The sequence below is a fragment of the Myotis lucifugus genome, unplaced genomic scaffold (genome assembly GCF_000147115.1).
Source record: "Myotis lucifugus unplaced genomic scaffold, Myoluc2.0 scaffold_10, whole genome shotgun sequence".
Taxonomy (NCBI): domain Eukaryota; kingdom Metazoa; phylum Chordata; class Mammalia; order Chiroptera; family Vespertilionidae; genus Myotis; species Myotis lucifugus.
In genome coordinates this window covers 3,445,802-3,473,331 of record NW_005871058.1, presented here as the reverse complement: position 1 = coordinate 3,473,331, position 27,530 = coordinate 3,445,802, and the positions used below count along the sequence as shown (strand labels likewise).

The following is a 27,530-nucleotide window of genomic DNA, read 5'->3' as shown; positions in this document are numbered from 1 at the left end:
TAACCTAGGTTGTTTTAATCCAAAGATAGTGTTGATTGAGAACATCTGTTGGAATATGTAGAATTAATCAAATGATCTACAGAAGTGTAGAGGATCTTGTGAAATATATAAATCAATGACAAATTTAGTCATTTTCCTAGCTGAAAAAAATTACAGCAATGGACACTTTCTTAACTGCATCTTAAAAGATATAAATTCACACACCTTCTTTATCTTTTTTTATGTGCTATTTTGTTGCTCACGGGTTATGAATGTAAATTTAACACATATTTAACCTGGATTCTTGACCTTGATTAAATTGCAACTCACAAGTGTTTGTAAATTTTTAAAAATATTTTTTCTGTTGCCACACAATAAAAATGGCTACTTTAAAATGGAACGTACTCTGATTTCCAGAGTCAGTGAATTAAGTTCAGCTGGAGTCTATAAATTTGGATAGGCTTAATCTTCAAGGCTACATGGTAAACAGTCAAAGTTTCATGATAATCCATTAATTGACTAGGGAAAGTGTTTCTATATCAGGGTTTCTCTGCTTTGGCACTATTGATGTTTGCAGCTGGATAATTCTTTGCTATTGGTGGCTGTCCTGTGCATTGTAGGATATATTTCAGCATCCCTGGTGTGCACTCACACAATACCAGGAGCAACCCCCTCAGTTGTCAAAGTTTCCCTGGGGGAAGAGGGAAAAATCACTCCCAGTTAAGAACCACTGGTACATAGCATTGTGGTGAAGGGCACTGACATTAGGGCCTGACACATCTGAGCTCAACTCTCAGGTCTACCACTTTCACAGTGTTGACCTGGGAAATGACTCATTTTCCTTGTGAAATATTGCTTTTAGGATCATCTATCTTCTAGATTCTTGGATGAGAATGAGATAGGACAATGCATTTAGCTTGGTGATTCACCCACAGTAAAAATGCAATAAAAGCAGTCATTGTCATTAATAGCAATAGTATCATAGTTCCAAAATCCTACATGCAAATTCCCTGACTCAAATCTGCAAAATTATGACTAATCACAATTCCAACAAAGGTATTATAAATGCAAACTCTAATATAAGTAAAGTAACTCCTAAATGGGACAGAGATGAACTTGAAACTAATTTTTTTAAGATTTCTAAAATGGTTGACAGTATTACAGATGTTCCCCATTTCCCCCTTTGTCCCTCTCTACCCAGCCCTTACTCCACCCCTGGCTTCACCACACTGTTGTTTTGTCCATGGGCTATGCATACATGTTCTTTGGCTAATCTCTTACCTTCTTTTATCCATTATCCAATCTATTTTCAGAGCAATAACTGAAGTAATGTTGCTTTCCATACATGACTGCTGCGGAAAGTATAGATAGGAGAGAGAAGACTAAATAAGAGTTATATATCCAAAGCTCTAGACCTAAGAAGAAAACCTTGAACTCCTCCTTCTCCCTCTAAATCCTCAGGTTGTTAGCAGTGAAAGTCACCAAGAAAATAAAGAACTATAATATGGAATATTGTCAGTTGAAAGTAACATAAGAAGTACAACCAAAGACAACATTTAAATGAAGGAATATTGTACATGCACATTTCCAATCCTCTCAACCCCAAAATTAGAGAAATGACAGATTGAATACACGAATTGTTAAACTACTTGCTGTATAAAAATAAAGCTCTGAACTTTAGTATTTTGCTTAATAGAAAATATTTTCTTTCTTGACTCAATTATGACCTCAGACATTCATCAGAACTTAATGCATATGAAAAGCAATTTCATGCCAAACTTTGAGGCTGTTAAAAAAATTGCATGGGTAGAATGACATTTAAAAATACTCATTTAAATCCCTGAGCATAAAACCCAACCATCTGGGAATTTTATGTGCTTTTCCCCTAGACTCTGGTGCACACTCAGGTGAGTATAGCTGTAAACCATAAACAAATGATTGTTCTGAGGGGGCAGTTATGGTTGTTTTAATTCCAGGTTCACTTTGTTTGAGGATGTTCAGATAGCGCTTTCATTTGGGGAAGAGGTTTGTGGAAAGGGTAAGATATGAAAAACTCCAATTATTTTGTTAGGAGATTCTGCTGAGAAGAGGAATTCTGATTACTGCTTTGTACTTGCAAGGATATCAGTAACAGGGCCTCTCAGACGCAAGTCACCTGTGTGTTCAGATTGTAGTGAATCATCTTAGAAATCTTCTCTATGAAAGTAAATTGCATGGTCCAACCAGAGTACTACTCTCCTACAATGACTAAAATTGCTTAATCACTAAATTGCACAAGAATGCCTTTTAAATAGAAGATATGCAACAAATAATTCTTGATGATGGTCCCACCTCCCCCTATTTCAGCAAATTAAAATGAAGTTCAAAGGCTTTTAAAAAGTTGCACAGCTAGTTGATTACAGAGTCTGCTCAGGACACACATTCCTGAATCCCACTCCAGCTGTGGGTTGGATGATTAAATCATGGACACATTGATTGTTTTGATGAGAGAAGTTTACATGTTCATTTAATCTAAGATATCTTTCAATTAACATATGCCACCCACACATATATCTTTATTTTGAATGAGCTGAAGTGTTGCATGGTTAAAGCACTTGGTCATTGTTCTTTAGGATATCATTCTTATTTGTTTATTTATTTATTTTTAAAGCCTCATTGAAGAATATTTTTCCATTGATTTTTAGAGAAAGTAGAAGCGAGAGGGAGAGACACAGAGAAACATCTATGTAAGAGAAACACATTGATTGGTTGCCTCCTGCACGCGCCCCCACCAGAGCCCAGGCCTGGGAGGAGCATGCAACCAAGGTACATGCCCCTAACTGGAATCAAACCCTGGACCCTTTAGTCTACAGGCTGACACTCTATCCACTGAGCCAAACTGACTAGGGTTAGGATATCATTCTTGAACAAAATAAGCTTTCTGTTATACTCGCTTTTGCATGGCTGGCGGTATCTGAAGAAACACTTGAGGAAAACACTGTAGACTGTACTAGTATGCCCCGGGGTCCAAAGAGATCATCAGTGAAACTTCCAAAGGCTGAAAACTTAAATAAGGGCAAGGAAAATGAAACTATCACAAAAATGTGCTTTGTCAACAAATTGTGCTAGTAGTATGTAGTATGCAGCCATAATGAACCTCTTCAAGTTTTTTCTAAAGTAACTCTAAAAACTAAATTCCAAAACCGATTTGCACAAAAGCAAACTTTTAAGAAAAAGTAAAAATCTTCCCAAGGTAACTACTTTTAAGGCATTTGCATGTTTAGGTACCAGTCCACTTGTTTAAAAATGCTTCATCATATTGTAGTGATTCTTTGAGATAGATTGCATTTTCCAAAGATGATTCCAACAATATATTCTATATATCCTTCTAGAATCTTGCAAATTTCTCATTAAGAAATACAGCCTATTTCCTCTCCCTGTAAATTTGGACAAGTTTGTGGCTTGCTTGTAATGACCTATAACTTCCTTTAGCTAGGTCTGAAAATGCAGTGCAAATTCCATTTGTACATCTGAACATCCCCAGCCTCTCCAGATGGCCCAAAATTCCCTAATTAAGGAAGCCTCAAGCCAAAGATCAAATCCTGTAAGGCTGTAAGATCACTTGGTAAGGCTTCAAAAAGATCTAAGGCTGTACCTCATAGGATATTTAAGAAATAAAAAAGGCTCTTGAGGATCTTAAAGGCATGCCTCATCGGTCCTCTCTGTTAAACATTTATAGAGCTTTTAAGCATCTTAAGGATGTAGTCCCTCAGCAGACTCACAGGGAACCTAAAGTAGAGAAGGGTTATCATTTTTAAAAACATTTTATTGAATTTATTTTTAACAAAATTAGAAAGGTTTCTGGTGTTCAATTCTATAATACATCATCTGTATATTGTATTATGTGTTTGCCACCCCAAGTCAAGTCTCCTATCACCTTCTGTCCCCCCATGCCCTCTTATGCCTCCTCTTACCCTCTTCATTACACTTTTGTCTGTGTCTATGAGGCTTTGGTTTGTTTGTTTGCTTGCTTAATCCCTTCACCTTTTTCACCCAACCCCACTACCGCCCTCCTCTCTGATAGCTGTCACTTAGTTCCTGAAGGGTTATCTAGAAGAGATTTGTGACTATAAGTCTTGTCTAGTAGAATAACAGCCAATGGCTGGCATGGCTCAGTGGTTGAACGTTGACCTATGGATCAGGAGGTCCTGATTCCATTCCTGGTCAGCACACATGCCCAGGTTGTGGGCTCAATCCCCAGTGAGGGGCGTGCGGGAAGCAGCTGATCAATGATTCTCTCTCATTATTGAGGTTTCTATCTCTCTCTCCCTTTCCCTGCCTCTCTCTGAAATCAGTAAAAGTATATATATTTTAAAAACACTGCCAGGTTAAAAATAAAAGGAACAGAAATAGTACAAAATAAAAGGAAGCCTTTGGATGCTAGAACTAGTATGGGCAAGAATCAAACTGAGATTATTTAGCTTTAAGCATAGGTCACTTATTATAAAAAGGAAGACGACTCAGCGGGGATAAGGTCCCAGAAGGCAGAGCCAAGAAACCATGGAGAATAATTCTCAGAGAGCAGAACTGAGCCCTGCTCACAGAACTGACAACATATACCTGGCTAGAATTCAGAATTTCTACAGACTTTGCTTTTCCATCTCTTTTTAACGGAAGTTTATATTTCGGTTAATCTATGCTTGTCTGATCATTATATGTTGAATATGTGGGTGGGAGATAATCTGTCTCTTTCACAGGACTTCCAACCAAGAGGAACGATACTCAAGTGCTTTGCTTAAGGCACCTTGCCTTAGGAAACTCAACTGCACCTGGACCTAATTAAATGATAAACCAACTGGAATGAAACTTTTGAAGAATCTTGGGGTGAGGTGAGCATATTTTACTTGTGGGAGGAATGTGAACTGTTGGGCTAAAGCAGGGATGGGGAACATCTGGCCTGCCCTGCCAAGGCATTAGGGGTGAGTTAATTAAATGTTTGATCAAATATAGTAGGCTAATTTTTTTAATCTTTATTATTGAAAGTATTACATATGCCCCCTTTTGCCCCCATTGACCTCTTCCAGCCCACCTCCACCCCCCCCCCCCCAGACTCTCACCACTTTATTGTCTGTGTCCATGGGTAATGCATATACTAGTAATGCATACAAGTTCTCTGGTTGGTCTCTTACCCCCCACCCTCCCTCCATCCCCCATCCCTTCACCCTTGCCTTTCTTCTGAGGTTCTACAGTCTATTCCATGCCTCTGGATCTATTTTGTTCATTAGTTTATTTTGTTCATTAGATTCCACATATGAATGAAATCATGTGAAAATTGTCTTTCTCTGATTGGCTTATTTCACTTAACATAATACTTTCCAGGTCCATCCATGCTGCTGTAAATGGTAAGTAGCAGGCTAATTTTTAAGTTAATAATTTTGCATGGCCCGAGAATCTATATATATAAAAGCCTAAGCAACTGGCCAACCAGCACGGTAGCTGTGACATGCACTGACCACCAGGGGGCAAACACTCACCACAGGAGCAAAAACCACAGGCATGGAAACATGGAACAGACTGATGAATCTCAGAGGGGAGGGGGGAGGGAAGAGGGCAGGAAGAGATTAACCAAAGATCTTATATGCATATCAGAGGCCCGGTGCACGGATCCATGCACCAGTGGGGTCCCTTGGCCTGGCCTGCAGGGATCGGGCCTAAACTGGCTCTCTGACATCCCCCAAGTGGTCCCAGATTGTGAAAGGGTGCAGGCCAGGCTATGATGTGCAATGACCACCAGGGGGCAGATGCTCACACTGGTAGCTATGGCGCACAATGACCACCAGGGGGCAGATGCTCAATACAAGAGCACACCTGGAACCAGAGAGGAGGGAGTCCAATTCCAAAGTGCATCACTCGAGAACCACTCTCTTGCAATCCAGGACCCCTTGGGAGATGTTGGAGAGCCAGTTTTGGCCCGATCCCCGTAGGCCAGTCCAAGGGACCCCACTGGTGAATGAATCCCTGCACTGGGCTTCTAGTGATGTTGTAAATATCCAAATGGCCCTTGGCAGAAAAATGGTCTATTCCCCTGGGCTAAAGGAAGACTGTATTTTACAGTGATAGCCACAACTATATCTCTTATCCCACATGTCCATATAGAGTCTTGCCACTCCCCCATCATAAAGTAGAGTCTAATTTCTCGTCTATTGAATCTGCATAGATAAGTAGCTCACTTATAACCAATAGAATGTGGTGAGAAGAATGCTGTATAACTTCTGAGGCTGAGACAGAAAGGCAATGCTACTTCAACCTTCCATCTGGACCACTAGAATGGGGTCAAAAGAGGGTTGAATCTTTTTCAAATTATTATCCCTTATTACCATGGACCACTGAAAGTAACTCAATCCTTTTGGTTTCCCGTCTTTTAATTGGTGACAATACCTATGAAAGAATTATCACATGGATTAAGTTGAATTAGGGATATTTCTAAGCAAAAATCACATGCCATCAGTTTGGTATATGCAGTGGAGAAGATGGACAGAAGCAATGGCATTTCATCAGAGAACTAGCCTATTACCTTATCCCTTTTGTTAAACTATCGACATTTCTTTCCTTCTTTGTGTCAGCAACAGGCTAGAGACTCTGGTTCTCTGATGTACCCAGCCCCTAGCACAGTGCCAGGCATAGCAAACACTGTGGAATGAATGAAAGGAGTAACATATGAACCTGAACTCATCTATAAACAAACAAAACAAACAAATAAAAAACCAACCAAGCTGGAGACACTATTTTACTCCCCCCCTCCTCCCCTTAAGCAAAACTTACTGGACTTGGAATTTCTTTTAGGTAAGGGCTGAGACTTTTACATCTGTATCTCAGTGACTAATAATGACTAAAGCAAAAAAAGTGCTCCATAAATCCAGGCTGAACAAAGGAAAAAATAGTTCTGTAACATACTTCCTAAATATACAAATATACTGCCAGAATTTGGGGGAAATCTGAGAAAGAAAAGGTCTGCTTCTCTAGATCCACTTACACTCTTAAGAATTCTGAGATAAGGGATCAAGTTTAGGTGAATTAATAACAATTATAAGTGAAAGTGGTACATATTTTCTAAAGATATATATATTAAGATTATTGAGATGCAGAATAACATGACCCAAAGTCAGAATGTATAGAAAAAAATCCCATTTCCATTCTCTTCTAACAATAGGAATGTGGGCAAGTCAGTTAAAGGCTCTGTGCTTTACTTCCCCATTTGTAAATCATAGGTAAGAGTTGTCCCTACCTAGGTACTATTGTAAGGATTAAATGAGTTAATAAATGCAAAACATGTAGAACATTTCTTAAGAATAATAGAGATGGTTTACCTATATGTGCCTAATTGAAAATGACAGCTTTCATGGCTGAAATAAAGGAAACCATTTAAAGACTCTAAAATTACTCAAAATTCAGAAGTGCATCTTGTTGAGTGAAGAAAATTGCTACACAAGGCTTTTTAAGTGGTTGCATAAGTACCTAGAGGCCCCCACACAACACAATATGGTAAAGTCAGAATCTTCTGCCTTGAATTTATCAAAAGTAACTAAAAATAGATGAAGAATAATAAATACTGAGCTGTGAATGTCAGCATCTACTTAGGATAATTTAGAGACAATAAATCTAAGCAGATTCACTGGGTTATGCCAAGACATTTTCCTAACTATATCTAATGTGGTTGACTATTTCTGTTTAATTAGTGAGTATTAAAATTATGTGTTCTAAAAGTTCTGTGAATTTAATGCCATAAAGTAGCACTAAAGCAAAGTAGAGCAAAATACTAATACTTAGAATTTCTTTTGAGGACTTGCCTTCCAGTAAAGAATTCAATGAACTCCCTAGAGTAGCCCTTATTAGCCTACATAATGAATGCTGTGAGAAAGTGAGGCAGTTCTACTTTTCTTCTCATCGACATCCATAGGAACTAGTCTGATTTAGCTAAACCAAGAGCATTTCCAATAATTACAAGCACAGGGGTCTCCCACAGATCCTTTCGTGGGAGAAAATTTATTAATGTAGGCAAAGTAGATACAATACAGCAGGTCTGATCCTTTTTCAGTTCTTGGTTGCCTTAATATTCATTCAGAGCTTTCACCAGCTTAGAAAGGCTTAAATGTTTTATAAAACTAAGCAGATTTAACCCTGATTGGGTAGTTGGGTAGCTCAGTGGGTTAGAGCAACATCCCAATACACCACGGTTGTGGGTTTGATCCCCAGTTACTGATCATACAAGAATCAACCAATGAATGCATAAATAAGTGCAACAACAAATCAATATTTCTCTCTCTCTCTCTCTCATCAAGAAATAACAAATTTTTAAAAAGTAGGCAGATATAATTACAAAAGATGCTTTCTTTCAGGCTATCCGAAGACATTTTTTTCTTAGGATATAGTGTGTTGTTGTTTTTCCTTTCTTTTCATTTTCTTTCTTTCTTCCTTTCTTTTTGTAATTAGAATGCTAGTAACTAATTGCTTAACCTTATCTTTTTTGGAGATATGTTCAAGAAATATTAGGAAACAATGTCACCTCCTGTAACATCAAAAGAAGCAGGAACTTTTTCATTAATAAAGGGGTAGAGAGAGCCAGTTATGAAATAGCCGGTGAATAAACATAACTGTATTTTCCAGTATCTATGGAATCAAGGACTTCTGTTACAATAGAAAAGAAGGTTTGACTGATTCTTAATGTATTTTTTTAATATATTGACTAGAAAAAAATCCATTTAACCTACATTTACAAATTCACACTTAAACTTATTTTGGTTTGCATATCTTTTTTTTTTTCAGATTAATTCTTGTTGATTAATTGCTTTACTTCTTTTCTTCATCCTCCTTTTCAATAAATATTAGGCAACAATTTGTTTACTGACACTGTACTTAATAGAAAGGCATAATCTCTATAACCATTAAGCTCATGATACAATAAAAAACAAAATAAATAAACAAAGGTAGTTAGGGTAGGCCCTTAGTCCAGTGACTGATATGCTTATCAGAAGAGGAAAGGACACAGAGGAGAAGGCCATGAGAAGATGGAAACGGACACTGCAGTTACGCTGCCACAAGCCAAGGAACACCTAGAAGCTAAAGAGACAAGGATGGATTCTTCCTGAAAGCCTTCAGAGGTCGAATGGCCCTCCCTGCTCACACCATGATTTCAAACGCCTAGCCTCCAGAACTGTGAGATTTCTATTGTTTTTAGGACATCTAGTTTGTAGGACATGTTTGCACAAGCCCCCGGAAACTAACACAGACATGTTGACTTTGAAGCACCTGTGGGACATCTAAGTGGAGAGGTAAAACAGGAAGATTAATTTGGAGGTGTCAAACTCCAGTTTGGGCTGAAGATAAAACTTTGAGGAACATTAGCATATGATTGAGCAATAAAATTGTGACGTGGCTGAGATCATCCAGAGAAGATGAATTAGTCTAGAACCAAACCTTGAAGAACAGTAACCTTGTAGGAGTGGGTAGGGATGGAAGTACTCACAAAGGGAGAACGAGATGAAGACTTGAGAGGCAGAAGGAAGGTTGGGACACTATGGTGTCACAGAGGCACATGCTGAAAGAGCATTTCACCAGCTAAGTGAAACAGTTTGAGCAAGTAAGATAAAGACTTTGTCCATTACATCCAGGAAGAGACAGTCCAGGGCATTTAGTGGCATAGTTTTGGGGGAGTGGCCGACAGATGAAAAAGTGAATCCAGGAGGTTGAATGTGAAAGGGAGGAAAGCTATACTGAAACTGGAGGTAGACAAAGGATTAACAGGAAGGGCTTTTTGTATGACTTAATCATCAGTATTTGAATTCCCTTACAGATGATTATGTTTTTATCTTGATGTGTAGGCAATGAAGATAAAATAAATAAACTAGTTCCTTATTGTTGGCCATAAAACTACTACTAAAGTAGATATAGCAAAACAACTAGAACATGTTTTACAGATACAAATCTGAAAAGTCAGTAAATGAGAATCTGTTGTTGGTGGAAGTTTTCTTCATAATTTATAAAGAGGGAAGTTGTAGGTAGGATAACGTCTTGAAATGCCAAACATCTGACTCATAGTGGAGATGAACAGCAATGAATGACCCATGAAAGAAACTTATCTTATTGTTTACATACAGGGCAGAGAACATTCAAAACCAATAAGGCATCAGTCATGTCAAAGCAAAACTACTTAATGAAGGTGAGTCATGGTGCCTCTCAGGGAAATGAATCAGGTACCCACATGCCCAATCTTCTTCATAACTTCAGTTTTTATCCTCTTTTAAATTAAAACCAAAGTCTGGTAACAACTAATGTCTCTGTAGAAGAAATTTAGCTAAATGGAAATATACAGCGGCCTAAGAAGTAAAACAAAAAATAACAAAGGAATGTAGTTTTCCCAGTAAGGACAAAAAAAAGGAAAAGAAAGAGAACCATTACTTTAAGTGTTAATGTCATGCCTGCTGGCCCCAAGGACTTCTAAATACTTTTAATGTGTCCTCTATTCCAGCTGATTTTGGCACCTTCCCACTATGGAATAACTCCAGTAGCTTTTCCTCAACATTAAAGTCTTAGATATTGTGCCCAAGGCTCCTATGGTTTTCTGCTCAAGCCAGGAAAGTGAGGAACATCCCTGTCTCCACTCATCCCCTCTCCCTTCAGCTTCCATGTCATCACAAATCCTGTGAATTCTACATCTCAAATACCTCATTTCTCTTCTTCCCCAGAGCTACAGCCCTGATCTAAGCTGCCACTGACTCTCCTATGCCAAGTCTCACTCCTACTGTCTCGTCCCCTCTAAGAGAAGCCACAGCATGGCTAGGGTGAACTTGGAAAAATACAAACCAGGTATCATTCCACTGCTTAGAACCTTAAGTGGCTTCCCACCAGCCTGTTTGAGCCTTTGTGAGGGATTTGAAAAAAGTAACCATCCCCTCTCTGCAATAAGTAATGAATGAGTCAGATTTCAGACCCGATTTCCCCTCTGGTCAGGCTTTGTACGCAATGCAGAAATTTAGAAGAGAACCCAGTCTCTTGAAGACGGCTTGTGAACCCTGTGCAGCCTTGTCTCTGCCGGTCTCTGTAGAGTCACCTCTTGCCAATCTTTCACTCTTGCTTTCTGATCCTACTGTCCTGGATCAGTTTCAGTTCCTTGAACATATCTTGTTCTCACTCACATCTTTGCCAAACCTCCTGCTGTTGGGAAAATCTTCTCTCTGTCCAGATAACTCTTGCTCACTCTTTAGGTCTTGACAGAAATATCACTTCCCCTCACAGGACTTCTCACACCTCCTTGATTAGAGTAAATTTTCTTGCCACACATACCCCAGAGCATTGAACTGTGCCCTTGCCTAACACTAATTTAAGGACATAATGAAATTGCTGGTATAAAATCTGCCTTCTCGGATGAACGCTCAGCTCAATAAGGGCTGACTTTATCTATTTGTTCCCCGCTGTATCACTGTATCATCTGTGTACAGCAACATGTGTGACACGTAGTAGGTGCTCAAGAAATATATATTGGCTGAATAAATAACTAAGCGCATGAAAAAGCCTGGAATCCTTGTAGCAGCATAGTGGGGAAAATTTTGTCAGAAGATGTAGGTTCTAGTCCTAGCTCTACCACTAACTTACGAGTTGTGTGACCTTAACTACTGTAAACTTACTTTCCTCATCTTCAAAATGGTGACAATGTCCTATTTACCTTCAAGGTTGTCTCAAGGCTGAAAGTAAGTGAGAAGGGACAATATTTATTGATTGCCTCCCATGTGCAAAGTCCTATGCTAGGTTTGGCCATCTACATTATCTCAAAACAAACAAAGTGTCTCGGAAAGGTTTTCATTCACCTAAATATTACAGTAAGTGACAAAAAAAGGACTTCAGTCCAAATTTTTCTGGTTCTAAAGTCTCTTCTTTCTTCTCTTTTCTTGTTTTCTTTCCTTTCTCACCATATTGTGTCAGTATCCATTTGATTAATTATTCAAAGTCATAGGACAAGCACGACTTGTTCTGTGAAACCATCTCTGACTCTCCGAGGCAGATTTTTACGCTTTTATTTCTAAGCTCACATTATACTAATGTAATAACAGCAGACTTTAATTATTGGCTTACCACAGAGCTTTTCAGAGAAGGGACCGTGTCTTTTTCATTATTATATACCCAGTATCTTGCCTGGGTTTTAGTACTTTGTAAGCACTAAATGAGTAAATGAACTTTATCTAGTATTATTAATAAATTTGTTAATATAACTAATTTTGTTTAGTGTTGATATATAGTTTTATATTTTTAAAATGTTTTATTTTATTAATTTTTAGAGAGAGAGAGGGAGAGAGAGAAACATTGATGTGAGTGTGAAACTTCGATCAGCTGCCTCCTGAATGCCCCAACCAGGGACCAAACCTACAACCTGAGCATGTGACCAGGAATTGAACCGGCAACTTTTAGGTGCACAGGACGACGCTCAACCAAATGAGCCACACCGTCCATGGCTATATTTACTTTTAACCAACCAATAATTAGGGTCTCAACCACAATGGCTCATATGATTGGGTTGCTAAGATAGTATAATGAACATATGATACCAGCACTTATCAAATAATAAACATCTGGTTTTAGATAAATATATTAAAGATAATTTTAAAGAACATCCAATAATTGCCTAAAAGAGAATATATCAAATATGAGGAATGGGGAAATGGTTCTGGCTCATTTTGAATTTGATATACTAGTTTAAATTTTCTATATGGAAACTTCAGGGATCAAATATATTGTTAGTAAATAGCAAACTACTTAGCCTAGAGAACTTGACATATTATTTATAATTAATAGTAGAAAGAAAATGCAGTTGCACATTAATGGCCTACAGCACATCAATAGACTAGAAAACTAAAATAAAGTCGAAGGTTTCCTTTATATTTAAAGGAAAATGAGAACTATTTACTTGATACTCAAATCAAGAAAAAAATACAAAGAAATACTTTGAACTTATGTAATATATGATCTAAATCCTCCAAGACAACAGCTTGTCAAAATGCTAATTATTAGGAACTGAGAGATTTGTTTAGCTAATAATGCTTCCTTTCACATGTGCTATGTGCTTTCCAGAAGGAAATCTGAAATCTATTATTAGCGTCCATAGTCAACTCCTGATTATCTGTGTTAATAAAGAGAACACAGACATCTGTGGTAATAGAAAGAATACAGACATAAAACAGGCTTGTTTCAGATCTAAAATGGTGGCTAATACAAAAATTACATCCTTGAATCTGAAATAAATGTTGGTTCTTTATAGCATATTTGTCTTCCTACTATATGTCATTAGTTTTTCTAAGGAAGGAGAACAATGCTATGGAAAACTCATATATCATGCAAGTGAGAGGTCACTCTAGATCCTGTGAACTGCTGGCCAGAGATTAGAATTCTGTCAGTAGCATTCATTCTGCACATTGGATTTTATTTCATTTTATTTTATTTTTATCCTCACCTGAGGATATGTTTATTGATTTTACAGAGAGAAAGGAAGGGAGGGGGCAGGGAAGAGGAGAGAGAAAGAGAGAGAGAGAGAGAGAGAGAGAGAGAGAGAGAGAGAGAAACATCTGTGTGAGAAACATCAATTGGTTGTCTCCTGTATGCTCCCTGACCAAGGATCGAACCTGAAACCTAGCTTTGTGCCCTGAATGGGAATCAAACCTGTAACGTTTTAGTGTACAGGAAGATGCTCCAACTGATGGAGTCACCTGGCCAGGGCTGCACACTGTATTTTGGTCATTACTATTATGCTATAGTTTCTCATCCTCAAGGTTCCAGGTCCTAATACAATATTTTCAAGCTCACACATGGCTAATACAGAAACTAGCAAAAAACAATGGTGGAAAAAAGTCAGTTCTAAGAAAGAAAAGTCATAATATGCCTTGCTTTGATCTTATGAAAGAACACACATCACTGAAGTTTTCCCTGTCATTTTAAAATTAAGCCTTGGATATTGGTCTACTAAAAGAAACACAGGAAGGAAGTTAGAAATTAGTGCACACTGCAGATATAATGCCTTCTAGAGTGATATAAATGATTTTGGCAATGCTGGGTCAACTACATTATAATTAACTAAGAAAACTGAATAGCCTCCCAATGTAAATAACTGGTATCTTCTCATCTGTTAAATCAGATCAATTATGTAGCAAAAATTTACATTAAAAATCACATTTCTCTCTGAGGCATTTTAAGAAATAACCAATGAAAAGTGGGCTCCATGGCTCATAAGAAAGCAACATAGTTAAGAGAAAAGCTGTCCTGGCCTTACTGTATAGATAGAAATAGGCTCAAAGTAGGGATAGAAGTCCAACAAAGCAAATGCTCAGTTATTCAATCATTTACCACTTATTGCCCTCTATTGTAAGTTAGTCACTATGCTATGTGCTGGGAGTACAACTTAATTGAGAAATTGCATTTAAGGAAATCACAGACAAAAAAACAAATATTTTCTGCCCAGGTGTGCTAAATGGTTACAGCATCAGCCCATGCACCAAAAAGATCATGGGTTTGATTCCCAGTCAAGAGCATGTACTTGGGTTACAGGTTTGATCCCCGGCCCTGGTTGGGGCAAGTGCAGGAGGCAACCAATTGATGTGTCTCTCTCACATCAATGTCTTTCTCACTCTCTCTTTTTCCTCCTCTCTTCTTCCCTCCCTTCCACTCTTTCTAAAAATCAATGGGAAATATATCCTCCAGTAAGGATTAACAAAAAAAACAACAACAAAAAACACACAAAAAATTTTTTTTAATATATTTTATTGATTTTTTACAGAGAGGAAGGGAGAGAGATAGAGAGTTAGAAACATCGATGAGAAACATCGATCAGCTGCCTCCCGCACATCTCCCACTGGGGATGTGCCCGCAACCCAGGCACATGCCCTTGACCGGAATCGAACCTGGGACCCTTCAGTCCGCAGGCCGACGCTCTATCCACTGAGCCAAACCGTTTAGGGCAAATTTTTATATAAAATAACTAATAGTAAAGGTGTGTTAAAAGTGCGAAGTGGGGCACATAGATGAAATAATTTTTGGAGCTACAGAAGGCTTCACAAGTGAGATTACCATTAGCCAAATTCCATACAATAACTGAGGTTTACCAGGTATATTAGATGGAAAGGCAGTCCAAACTGACAGAAGCATACTCTAAAGCAGCAGTTCTCAAACTGTGGGTTGCGACCCCTTTGGCGGTCGAACGACCCTTTCACAGGGGTGGCCTAAGACCATCCTGCATATCAGATATTTACATTACAATTCATAACAGTAGCAAAATTACAGTTATGAAACAGCAATGAAAATAATTTTATGGTTTGGGGTCACAACATGAGGAACTGTATTTAAAGGGCCAGAAGGTTGAGAACCACTGCTCTAAATGAAGAACAATGAACTCTAACAACAATGTTCTTAGGAGTACATTGGATAGAAGTAAATAGAAACCTACAGCCAGATTAGCAAGGATCTTGTTGAGCATGCTAAGGCATTTGGACATTCTCATACAGATAGTGACAAGACATGAGGTTGTTAAACAGTGGAGTGGCATGATCAGATAACTGCTTGAAAAAATTAACCCCCGTGTTGAGAAAAAGCTAAGTCCTGGAGGAGGGAGGCACAGTTGGGAAGAATTAATAATTTAAGGATTTCAGGTCTGTATGTCCTAATATCATTTCCTACTATCTGGTTTATGTCTTCAGATTTTGCCATTAGAGCTTTAGCTTCACAACTTGGTACCTATTAAAATAAAAACTAATCTTTTGGGGGGAAATGGTGTGACGGATGTGCGTACGGGCATTAACTGAGTTGGGTTTGGGGATGTGGGGTGAAGGAGACGTTTTCAAATTCTTCACTCTCAATCATGTCTATCATCTCAGTGAGGACTTGTGCTAATCAGGGAGCTACTACATTTAACTCTAATAATCATAGATAAATTACTTCTCCAAAGCCAGCAATGGAGACAGTTGGCTACTACAAGTAGCCAACTTCAAGACCCCCATTTAAAGGAATCACTTATTTATTTCAAGCTACCAAAGATAATCTCTCTTTTGAGAAACTTAAAGTAATTAGAGACCTTAATTATATCTTCCAAATTCCTTTATCTTTGCCATAAAACGTATCATAACTATGGGAATGATACCCTATCACCTTTGCCATTGGCTAGTAGCAAGTTACAGATCCCCCACGCACCGAAAACAGGTGTGGGGGTGGGCATCACACAAAGGTGTGGATACATGGGAATCATGAATCCATCTTAGAATTCTGCCTATCACAGATACCAAGAGTCAAGTGAAAAAGTTGAACTCCCTACAGCCCAGAGCCAGGTAGGCAGGGAGCTAGTGGTTTATCAGGTAGGTAGGAAGTTGACTGGGGGACTGTCTGGAACAAGTTCTGTCCTGGGATGGCTCACTGTGGCATGGTGCATAACAGAGAAGTTATATATTTAAAGTGCTAGGGCCTTAGCTGGTTTGGCTCAGTGGACAGAGCATTGGCCTGCGGACTGAAGGGTCCTGGGTTCGATTCCAATCAAGGGCACATGCCCGGGTTGCAGGCTCGATCCCCAGTAGGGGGCATGCAGAAGGTAGCCAATCAATGATTCCTTCTCATCATTGATGTTTCTATCTCTCACTCCCTCTCCCTTCCTCTCTGAAATCAATTTTAAAAATATATATTAAAGTGCTAGGGCCCAGGCAAACACCAGAGTGCACCAGCCCAACACAGACAGGTGTAAAAACAGGGGGAAATGTTCTCCCAAAAGAAGACTGTAGAGGTAGAAGATGTCAATAGAGAAAAAGGTCTGGCAGTGTTGAAACTGTTTTCAATTGATGGTGGCGTAGACCTGGAAATACCAAGCTTTTTTCTCCCACCATTTATATTTATAGTCAGCTTTCCTTTTGCCATTTTACATTTTGCTCTAATAATCATAGATTTTTCATACAGCTGTAAGTGATAACAGGGAGCTTTCCCAAGAGCTGTAAGTGGCCTGATAGAGGAAATCAGGAGAGAAAAACTATCGAGCAAACAAGCAGACAAGATAATTAGAGAGAAGATCTACGCAGCACTGAATTTGAGTTGCAAAGAAAATTCCAGCTAACAAAGCAGTTATATTTTCACACAAATTAACAGAAGGTAAAAGCAGGAGAAAATTGAGTTAATAAAAGATTAAATGGGGTGGGGGGAGATTTTCAACACAAAAACTCTGAGACCGTTTCTCTCTTGCCTCTGCTGTAACTGCACCGGTGAGCCCGTGAAGCCTGGATCTCCCCGCAGGGACACAACTTCCAGGTTTTGCAGCCCTTCCACCCCAGGACACGAAAACTGGGGCAAGAGCAGATGGGAATTCCAACTCTGCTCCTCTGCGGGTTGACCTGCTTGTTCTAAGCAACGTTGTGGATGTAAGATTGTGGCAGCCTGGCTGGACTCCGAGCACCTGGCTGCTCTGTGTTTGCACTGAATTCTTAGTGTTTAGGCTCTGCTGGCGGCCCAGTAATAACACCAATACTGATAATAGAAATGGTCACAGTTATTAAGCAGCTATGAAGCTACATTAATTAAGCATGTGCTATGTTCAGGTATTTTTTTTTTATTTAGTGGCACCCACTCAATCCATTTCATAGGGATAGTATTTTTCAAAGAAGGTATTAATACATTTCCATTCTTAAACTGAGTTCCTTTGGAAACCTCTCTTCCCCCAGGTCTACACTGGAGACTTAATTCCCAGAAGAGGAAGGAGACAAGCCTTTGAGAAAGTGTAATAGGGAGGGTAGGGAAGTAGATCTACATGTGTCCTGAACGTTTCTTTCTGGGCTTTGGCCTGGAGAGGTTATAGTGTGATAAGTAGGTAATGGGAGAACATACAGAGAGAGGGGCCAGGCTCCCAATCCCATGCAGATTCCAGCATGGCCACTTCTGAGTAAACTTGGTAGTACCACGCGATATAGACTAGTGGGGTCTTGAGGATAAATTTTTCTGAGCTCCGCATATTTTCCTTAATTATGAATGAGACCCAGAGGTCTCTGTGGCCTCCAGGAAGGGCCTCTGAAGTATCTGGGCTGAAAGTCACGTAGGCTGCTATAGGGCCAGCGTGGCAAGGTTGCTATGGTGACAGCTGCAGAGGCTAGCATGGACAGAGGTCAGAGTGGCAGACTTAGAGGGCTCACCTTCCCACTGAGGGATAACCTTAAGTGAAGGAGCCAAAGAGCTGGTCCTAGCCACACCCACCCCTACCTACTATCCTTTCTTCCATGCTAACCTTAGGCCTACATACTATCCATTTGCTAGGAGTTTAAACAAAGAGCTAACTCAAACTTTCTCCACTCTCCTTAATTGTCTGATCTCTGCCCTCATTGGTCACTCTCCAAGAAAGACTTTGCTTTAGTTCACAGAAAAAAAATAAAAAATAGGAGACATCACACAGAAAAAAAATTTATATCATTTCTCTCTGCTTACAAACCTGCCAATACTGCTCTTAAGGCTTTATCTCAGGATGCACACCAGCATCCTGAACACAGCTTCCAAGACCCTGCACAACTCTCACTCCCTCCGTGGTCTCACAATGGCCATATTTGGACAAATAAATGTGTCTCTTCTTTGGAAGCATTGCAGACCCCACATGAGGTCAATCACACTCTTAGGTCCTCTCACAGCCCCCTGCACTTTCTCACACTGAGTAAACATGTTTATTTTATGCTGCCCAAATAAACCAATGGTCTTATTTCAGCTAATTACAGTCGGAATAACAAATTCCCACCCAACTGCATGCACTAACTAAATCACATTACTCCAACATCTAACTATGGAAGATCTTTTCATATTTTTAAGCAATTGAAATAGGGTGTGTGTGTGTGTGTGTGTGTGTGTGTGTGTGTGTGACATTTGATATAAACATTACATGACATTTGATATAAACATTACTTCGTTTTGGCTACTTAAAACTTAGTCAACCTAAAGTACTCAATTTAACAATAGATAATCCAGATAGTTTATTTAATGCATTTTTTAAATAAAATAAACCACAAAGATATAATTAACACATAATTCCCACTAACCCTTCACTTCCTCCATATCAGCTCACCCCGAGTCTCAGCGTGGAGCTTCCACATCATCTCAGCTGCCCGGCTCTGGCCTTCATGCTGGCTGGAGGCCAGAGTGCCCCTCCGCTGCCTGCGTCCAACGGCTGCCGGAATAACACTGCCCCAGCTTCAGGAGGCCTATTTCCAGGCCGTGTGAACTAATTAAAAAGAAGGCCTTCATTTGCTTTCTGGCAATCCCCGAGCAGCGTGAAAGGTCCATGCCACCTTCTCCGTTCTAATTTTAGTTCTTTTCTAATGTTTCATCTCCCTAGCATAAAAGCATCCGATGCTGCTAAGCACTTAAAAGCTTTTGTTTTTGTTATTTCTATCATTTGGGAAGAAGTTTTCTCCAGCAGGAGGTGATGGTTGGAAACTACTAATGAAATTGGAGATAATTCTTTATCTAGGGTAGTTAAATTCCTGAGCAGGTGTCTAAAAGTGCCAGTTAACAAAATTCTTCATAGAGCTTTCTGGAAACAACTTTACATATGGAGGAAGCATCTTTTATTACTGGTGATTCTCAGCTTCTTTCCCCTCAGCAATTCACAGCACACCTGCCCAGGACATTTTCATTGAAGAATTCAGAACTCACGGGTCACTCATTGTGGGCTAAAGCACTGATTCTCAGTCTTTTAAAACTGATACCCCTTAATTGGCTAAATATAAAATTATCACATAGCTTCTTCCCACCCTTCCTTATCCCACTAAAAAAAAATCACTCTCAACTATCTATTCAGCTTATCTACTTGATTATACAATAATATTTCAAATTAAAATGTCCAAAACTGAGCTTCCTCATTTCAACTAATATCAAGTCCATCCTTCCAGAAGTCAAAAGGGCCCAAAATCCTTGAGTCACATCTTTGGTCTCTTTCATTTTCTCATACCCTACCACCTAACCCATCCAAAAAATGTTGCTTCTACCTTTCAAAGAGATTCAGAATTCCACCACCTCTATTTTAAAAAACTGTTACCTGAGGAAAAGGAACACATTGGCAACCATTAGGGGTACCTACTAGACTGAAATACTCTATCACCTAGGCTCTCAGATCACTCAGAAGTTCATACAAGAAGGAGATCCATGGTGGTCAAGATCAGAAAGAGAACCATGAGGGAGTGGTCCTGTATGGAACACCCCTCTCAGGGAGTTAAGTGATTTGATAGAAAATACCTAGGAAATCAGTGATAGAACTGACACCGGAACTCATCCTCTTTCCATATATCCTATGTGGTAGCACCTGCATGTGCAGGTTCTTAAATGCAAAGGATAGCAAAACATCGATGTGTAAGATACTAAAATACTAGTTTTCCTAGTAGACAAATAACTACCTAAAAGTTTTACTTTTTGATGTAAAACAATCAGCACTCTCTGTCCTTATTCATTATTACTAAATATCAGTCCACTCTAAAATTTTTGATGTAACATGGAGGTGACATATTACATTAGGAAACCATAGTAACATGCATGCTATTGAAATTATTTCAACTGTTAAAGGTTAGATTTTAGTTCTGTTCAAAGGTCAGACCTGAAAATAACAATTTTGAAATGTGTGGAAAATGATAATTTCTCCTCACATTTTGGATGGTGCCACTGAAATCCAGACGGCAACAGGATGTCTTTCTTATCCTCTCCCCCTGGTGGTCAGAGTGGAGAGAGGACACTAGCCCCATAACTTCTCTTACTCTTAATTTATAAATAAATAAATAAATAAATAAATAAATAAATAAATAAATAAATATTATCTATCTCAAAGCATTTTTGAAATTTTTCAAAATTAATCATTAAAAAAAAACCACCAATTAGTACACTAAAGTAAAGCTAAGAAAGATTTCCTGAAAGGCAAGTGTCAGTGTCATTTTTCCCATTTCAACTTTTTAAATTTGGAATGAGTAATTCAACTAAGTATTAATTATGAGTTATATGCCTACAACCCTTCCTGAGGTTCACATACCACTTTTATTTACAAATCATGTCCCATCTCTCCTCTCCTGGAAACTTGCATCTGGTGTAAGGCAGACATACACTAAATGCCCATGCTCACTGAATAATACTAGCTTTCATTAACATAATGACTACTACTAATAGTTACTAACATTTATTTAACACTATGTACCCGACACGGCACTAATCACTTTACATGCATGACTGCACTACAGGGCAAGCTAATCTAATTAATTAATTGTTAACTTAATTCTATAGATAAAATCTATAGCATAAAGAGGTTAAGTTTCAAAGCTAGGTATTAAGTCCAGTCTCATAGTTAGTAAACAAGCTGAGGCAGCCTACAATGTATCAGGGACCCATCCATTCTAAATCACAAATCCAGAAAGAGGAGAGAAGACAATAAATAAGTACACAAGTGAACAATATAATTTTAGATAGTAAATAGGTTCTGGAAAAAAACAGGATGATTTGACCAAAGTAACTAGGCAATGTTGAAACATGTTTAAGAACATGGACTCTATCACCAAGTTTGAAGTCCAGCTCTGTTATTATGGGCTGTTATTTAGTTATTTAGCTTCTTCCTGTGTTACCTTGTCTATAAAAAATAACACCTAATTCATATAACAGTTATGAGGTTTAAATGAGTTTATACATAAAATGCCTAAAACAGTGTATGAAGCATAGTGTTAAGTATTTGCTTAAAATAAATACTTATTGCTTCTTAATATTAAAGATATTAAATTCAAGACATTAAATATTTATAATAATTATAAATTAAATTTAATATTGAAAACATTATGAAAATTATTTAAACATTTGCTTAAATACTATTGCTTATTAATATTATTACTATTGCTCTTTTTGCATCATTGTTATTATAATTATCATTATATTGAAGGAACCTGGGAAAGTGTCTATGAGGAAGTACATCTGAGTCAAAACCCAAGTGACACTCAGTTACATAAAAATTTGAACACAGAGATTCTAGGCAGCAAGAACCAAAGTACAAAAGCCCCAGGGCCAGAATGCCTAGCAAAGACAGCCCATGTGGGCCAGGATAGGTTTGCAAAAGGTTAGGTTAAAGAGCTAGTTAGGAGCAAGGTTACAATGAACTTCATTGGCCACAGTAAGGAGTTGGACTTTATTCTAAGTTCAGTGAGAAGCCATCTAGCATCTTAAGCACGATGATGACATGCTTTGATTTACATTTTGTAAATATCACTCTGGTTGCCACAGAAAGATTGAAGAATAGCTTCCATAGAATATCAATCTCACCACTTCCATTAATCATTATTTTTTAAAATCTTAGTTGTTTTCCTAGGGGAAAATAATTCTCTGGCTAAATTTTTGAAATAATTTTAGTCTTCTTAAAGTGTTCTTAAAAGCACAGCCAATGTAAAGGACTTAAATAAGAATATGTGTATTCTTTCATATAGTTATACACACATTCATTTTGAACATAATTACATGAAATACACACATGAACAATAATTTATGATTCTAAAAGTCATATTAATTATATATACAGAGTTTTAAAATAATACCTCTTTGAAGAAAAGTAGTTGAATAGTTCACTTACTTTAAATTAGATATAAACAGAAGATATCCTTTAGGCCCCACTTCTCATATTTCTGTCCACCAGTCATTAGCTCCTAGCCCCGAAGAAGGGAAGCATTGCAAATCTGATTGGGTGGAACCAGGTATGTTTGACTACTGGGTGTGGTTCCTTTCCTAATCTTCCCTTTATCCCTAGGCTTATTTCTTCATACCCCTCTTCTCTAAGTTCACTTTGATTTGAATAGGTTGATAGCCCACTTAGACCACACTGTTCAATTTAATCTTCCCAGATAACCTTGAGCCAAAGTCTAGCTTCAGAGCTAGATGGCATATATTGATGAGTTGCTACCACTATGTGGAGAGGGGTAAATAGTAGTATTTACCCCTATTATTTTATCATAATATCATTATAACATCATCTTTAATATCTAATGCCTAGAAGGCCATTAATGCATTCAGAAAGAATATTATATCCACACTCTGACAAAAATCATAAAGCCCTACATTGCCTCACATGTAGGTGATCAAAGAACCCAGCACAATGTGTACAAAGGATTCCTCTTAAAGAATCTAACTCATAAAGGCTTTTAGTTTTAAAAGTTGAGAAATATAGCTGCATAAAGTGAACTGCTTTACCTGGATGGCCAGTTCCCTCGTTCTTGACCTCTGCGTTTCCCACAGAAGAGGTGGGTGGACTAACAGGAGGGCTGGAAGGGAAGCTTGTACACCCTGTAGACGTGTTGATTTCGAAATATTCTTGGTTATGATTCATCCGATGAAAATCCAGAGAAGACACAATAGAGGTTCGTTGTTTAGGCTAAAATAAATGAGCATGATGACAGCATTAATATGATCATGTTCATCTTTAGCCCCATCTCCCCATCAGTTTAATCTAAGTGATGATTTTTTTTCAGTTAAACTGTCTGGATTTATACTTAAAATATAACTGTGCTTTATAGAAGGACACTAAACAATCCCTTAATAAATTAAATAATGAAAATATTTAATGAAAAACTACAATGGCATAGTTGATTAAATCATTTAGATTCTTTGTTAGGTTTCTCCAGAAGTATGTAAAAATGTAATGTGCGGAATTTCTCTTAATGATCAATTTGGAAAGTTGCAATTATAAGTCACCTTTCAATCAACTAACATTTATGAAACATCTGGCATTTGCCAGACCCTGAGGATATAGAATCTAACAATAAGAGGGATCTCATGACATTGAAACATTATTAGGGCAATTCTATTTTTTTTTAATTCTTTATATAGACCAAGGAACAGTGGCATTAGATATTGTCCCCAAGTACCATATGCTGAAATTCTATCATTGGAATTAATTGAAGTCATATAGGGCATTTTCCAGGATCCAAGAATCTGCTTGGTATTTGTGGTAAACTTTGATTTTATTTTTTAAGGGTTTTAATTAATCCCCAAATAGCAAGAAAAGTCAATTTAAAATAAAAGTTAAAATCATGGAGTAATGACACCTATAATCTATACTGTTTGTCAGTAATGGATTGTTCCCAATAGCAGTTTTCTATTTTTTTCCCATAGTTTTAATTATGTTCACTTTTTTTCCCTGCCAGCAGAGCTTCTAATGTAGTCCTTCAAAAAAAAGATTGCAGTCTTTTTGGCTCTCAGAATTGTGTGCATTTCCCAAGAATCAATTCAAGTATTTCTACTTTTTATTCTTCTCATTCATACTACTGAAATAGTAACGATCTCACAATAATTAACAAGAGGTTAACTTCAATCTCTTTACAATAAGTTTATTTCCCCAAAGTTACTTTTGGTTTGCCAATGTTTCCATTGCCCTCAAATACCTATTAATTTAATCACTATACTTCAAAGATTGTTTTCTTGCATAATATTTCAGCTACCCTGTCTCTTCCAGATCATGGTTTTGAAAGTAGATATCATTTAGTCTATAATCTAAAATAAATGATACTGAAAATACCTGTTTTACAGATTTGTTTTTTTTTACATAAAGGGTACAAATGATCACATTATGATTTATTCTTTCACCATTGCAATATTTTAATGAAAGAGGTTGAGAGGCATAAATATTGTTATACAAGAAACTGCAAGTCATTTATTATTATGCCACATCAACTCAGTAATGGAATTCAAATGAGTACCCACAGGACTCAGATGCTTTTGAAGTATGAAAGACCAGGGTTCAATGTCAGTCATGGTTTCTCATGAAATGTCTGTCCTTGAAGCTGCTGAATCTCAGTTTCACATTCAATGTTCTTTCCTCTAGACTGTATAACAGCAATTAAATGTCATGAACTACGGGCGGCTCTCAATGGAGCAGCCCACACCTTTCCCCCAACGCACATTTTCCTGCCTTTCTCTTTCTCCTAACTTCCTAGCCCATTTCTTCCACAGCTCACTTTTTCTACCTCTGTGACTTTCTAAATAAACTTTCTCTTACAGAAAACAAAGTCATGAACTATGACACTAGCTGCAATAAAAACACAGCCATGCCCATTATCTTGGTCTTGTTTTATTGTGCTATGTTGTGTTTCTGTTTCACTTTGTAAACAGGCCATAAACCAAATTTTTATAATTTTCCTTGTCATAAACTTTATAAAGGTCAAGCTAACTGATGTATCGGACTTCTTTATGTTTAAATGTTTCTTTTTTAAAAAAAATATATTTTATTGATCTTTTACAGAGAGGAAGGGAGAGAGATAGAGTTAGAAACATCGATGAGAGAGAAACATCGATCAGCTAACTCCTGCACATCTCCCACTGGGGATGTGCCCGCAACCCAGGTACATGCCCTTGACCGGAATCGAACCCGGGACCCCTCAGTCCGCAGGCCGACGCTCTATCCACTGAGCCAAACCGGTTTCGGCTAAATGTTTCTTAAATAAATGTTTTTTAACCCGGACCACCTAAAGTTCTATTTACAAACACAATTTGTTATGCATAAAAGAATAAAAGCAAACAGGCTATATTTTTTTTGCTACATGAATTCATTCTACAGATATCTGCTGAGTGACTAAATGGCAGATGCCATGGTAAGCACTGTGACAGGAACAGATAAGAAAGACATTGTCTCTACGGTCCAGGTGATGATAAACTTTGGTTGGAGAAGGAATGGTGCATGAGGGAAGAGACAAGCCACCCAAGAATTATGCTTCAGTATAATATAGTAGAGTGAAAAGGACTATGATAAGTGGAGGAACAGAATATAAAGGGAGCCCAAAGGTGGGTATCTAACTTAGGGAGGGAATCAGGAAAGGCCTCCATGAGCAGGTGATTGGTGGCTGAGTTGAATTCTGATGAAGCAGAGGTGGGAAGCATGTGGTAGGCAGACAAAAGAGGATGGGGAGAGAGGAAATACAAACTATAAATAGTCGGGGTGGCTATAGTGCAGAGTACGTGAAGGTAGTGGTGGGTTCAAGACGTGGGATATTGTAAGTTGCAGGGGCCAAATTATAAAGGGCTCTAAATGCCATACCAATGAGTTTGGTCTTTAATGTGAACATTTAAAAAAAAACCCTGAATGATTTTCAAGCAAGGTTTTGATAGCCGAGTTTGCATTTTAATAAACTTACTTTAGCAATTTAGAGAATAGATTGGTCGGGGTTGGACTTGAGGAAGGAAAACTAATTAGGAGGATGTTATAGAATTCCAGCCATGACATAACGAGATCCTAAGTAAAGCAATGGCAACAGGGTTAGAGATAGCAGATGTTTTTAGGAGATGCTAATGAGGTTAGCTTTTTAGTCTTGACATCTGATTGTATGGGAAGATTGATTTTTAAGGGAGGAGTCTAGGGTGACTCACAGATTCTCGCTTGGGTAAATACCAGAAGATAAGTTCTTTAATGGGAAACACAAATGTATATATTCCTACACAGAAACATGAAAGATGTATGCTTGCGTGCTCTCAGGACTCAGTGTAGACTGTCTAATGCATGGTCATGCAAATCTACATTTTACTTTCCCTTTTCCCTTTCTTCCTTTGAGCAGAGTGCTATGATCTCACTGTAGCATAACTTCAAATAAGATATCTGGAGAAAGGGAGATAAGCTAATAGAAATTTGAAGGGAAGGAACCATTGATCAGTGATCAGCTGACCCCATTCTTATTTAACTCTTCAGAACTGTCCATCAGCTATTACCCAGTTTGAAGAACAAAGAGTGGAGAGTTATTGCCCAAAGCTCTTTGAGCATCTGAGGTAATAAAAAGGAAGAATCATATGGATCAGCAAACTACGGCCTCTGGCCCACATCTGGTCTGCCTCATGTTGCTGAAAATAAAGTTTTACTGGAACATATCTATGCCCATTCATTTACTTTAAGTTTAGAAAGAAGCCACATTATCCACAACACCTGAAATATTTACTGCCTGGTCCTATAGAGAAAACATTGGCCAACCCCTGTTCTAAGAGACCATTTTAGTGCTCAACAAAACTATAAACAAAGGTTCCGTGTTATTTCCAAGCCTTATGTGCATTTAGGTTGGTGACAGGTAACTAATTCTGACCAACAGACTGTCTGTAGAAGTGAGCCTTCTCCAACCCTCTCTTACTCTGCAGATGATGTAGTTCCAAGATGAAGGAGGGTCATTCAATCCACATTGGACCTTCTAAGAAGTTGAGGTAAAACTTCCTTTATGTTAAACCACTGAGATTCTGGGTTGGTCTGTCGTGTCAGCTAGCACTACTTAGCCTAACTAGCACAGAATCAGTGGATCAGAGAGGTTAAATTATTTACTCAAGATCACATAAGTAGCAATCAGAAGGGCTTCAAAGAAAAGGAAAGGCCATGTGTTCACATCTAGACATAAGCAAATGGTGCCTCAAAACACATAACACAATGGCAGGATTAAAGAAATATCTGTGTGGAGAAATGAAATAATAGTAATGGGAGAAAGAACAAAGAGATAGTAGCATTATTAAAAATGGAGATGGGCCTGGAATACTTGCTTTGATTTTAATACATTCAC

General features: G+C 38.1%; 1 protein-coding gene across 5 annotated transcripts in view; it reads right to left on the bottom strand.

Moving 5' to 3' along the window:
* The window catches only part of ANKS1B (ankyrin repeat and sterile alpha motif domain containing 1B), a 787,939-nt gene that overhangs the window by 493,953 nt on the left and 266,456 nt on the right, over window positions 1-27,530 (bottom strand). For all 5 annotated transcript variants that reach the window (XM_014451548.2, XM_006084103.3, XM_023749887.1 and 2 more), the window contains exon 12: window positions 23,200-23,380. In XM_014451548.2, the coding sequence (XP_014307034.1) occupies window positions 23,200-23,380 (181 nt within the window). The remainder of the gene's footprint in view (window positions 1-23,199; window positions 23,381-27,530) is intronic.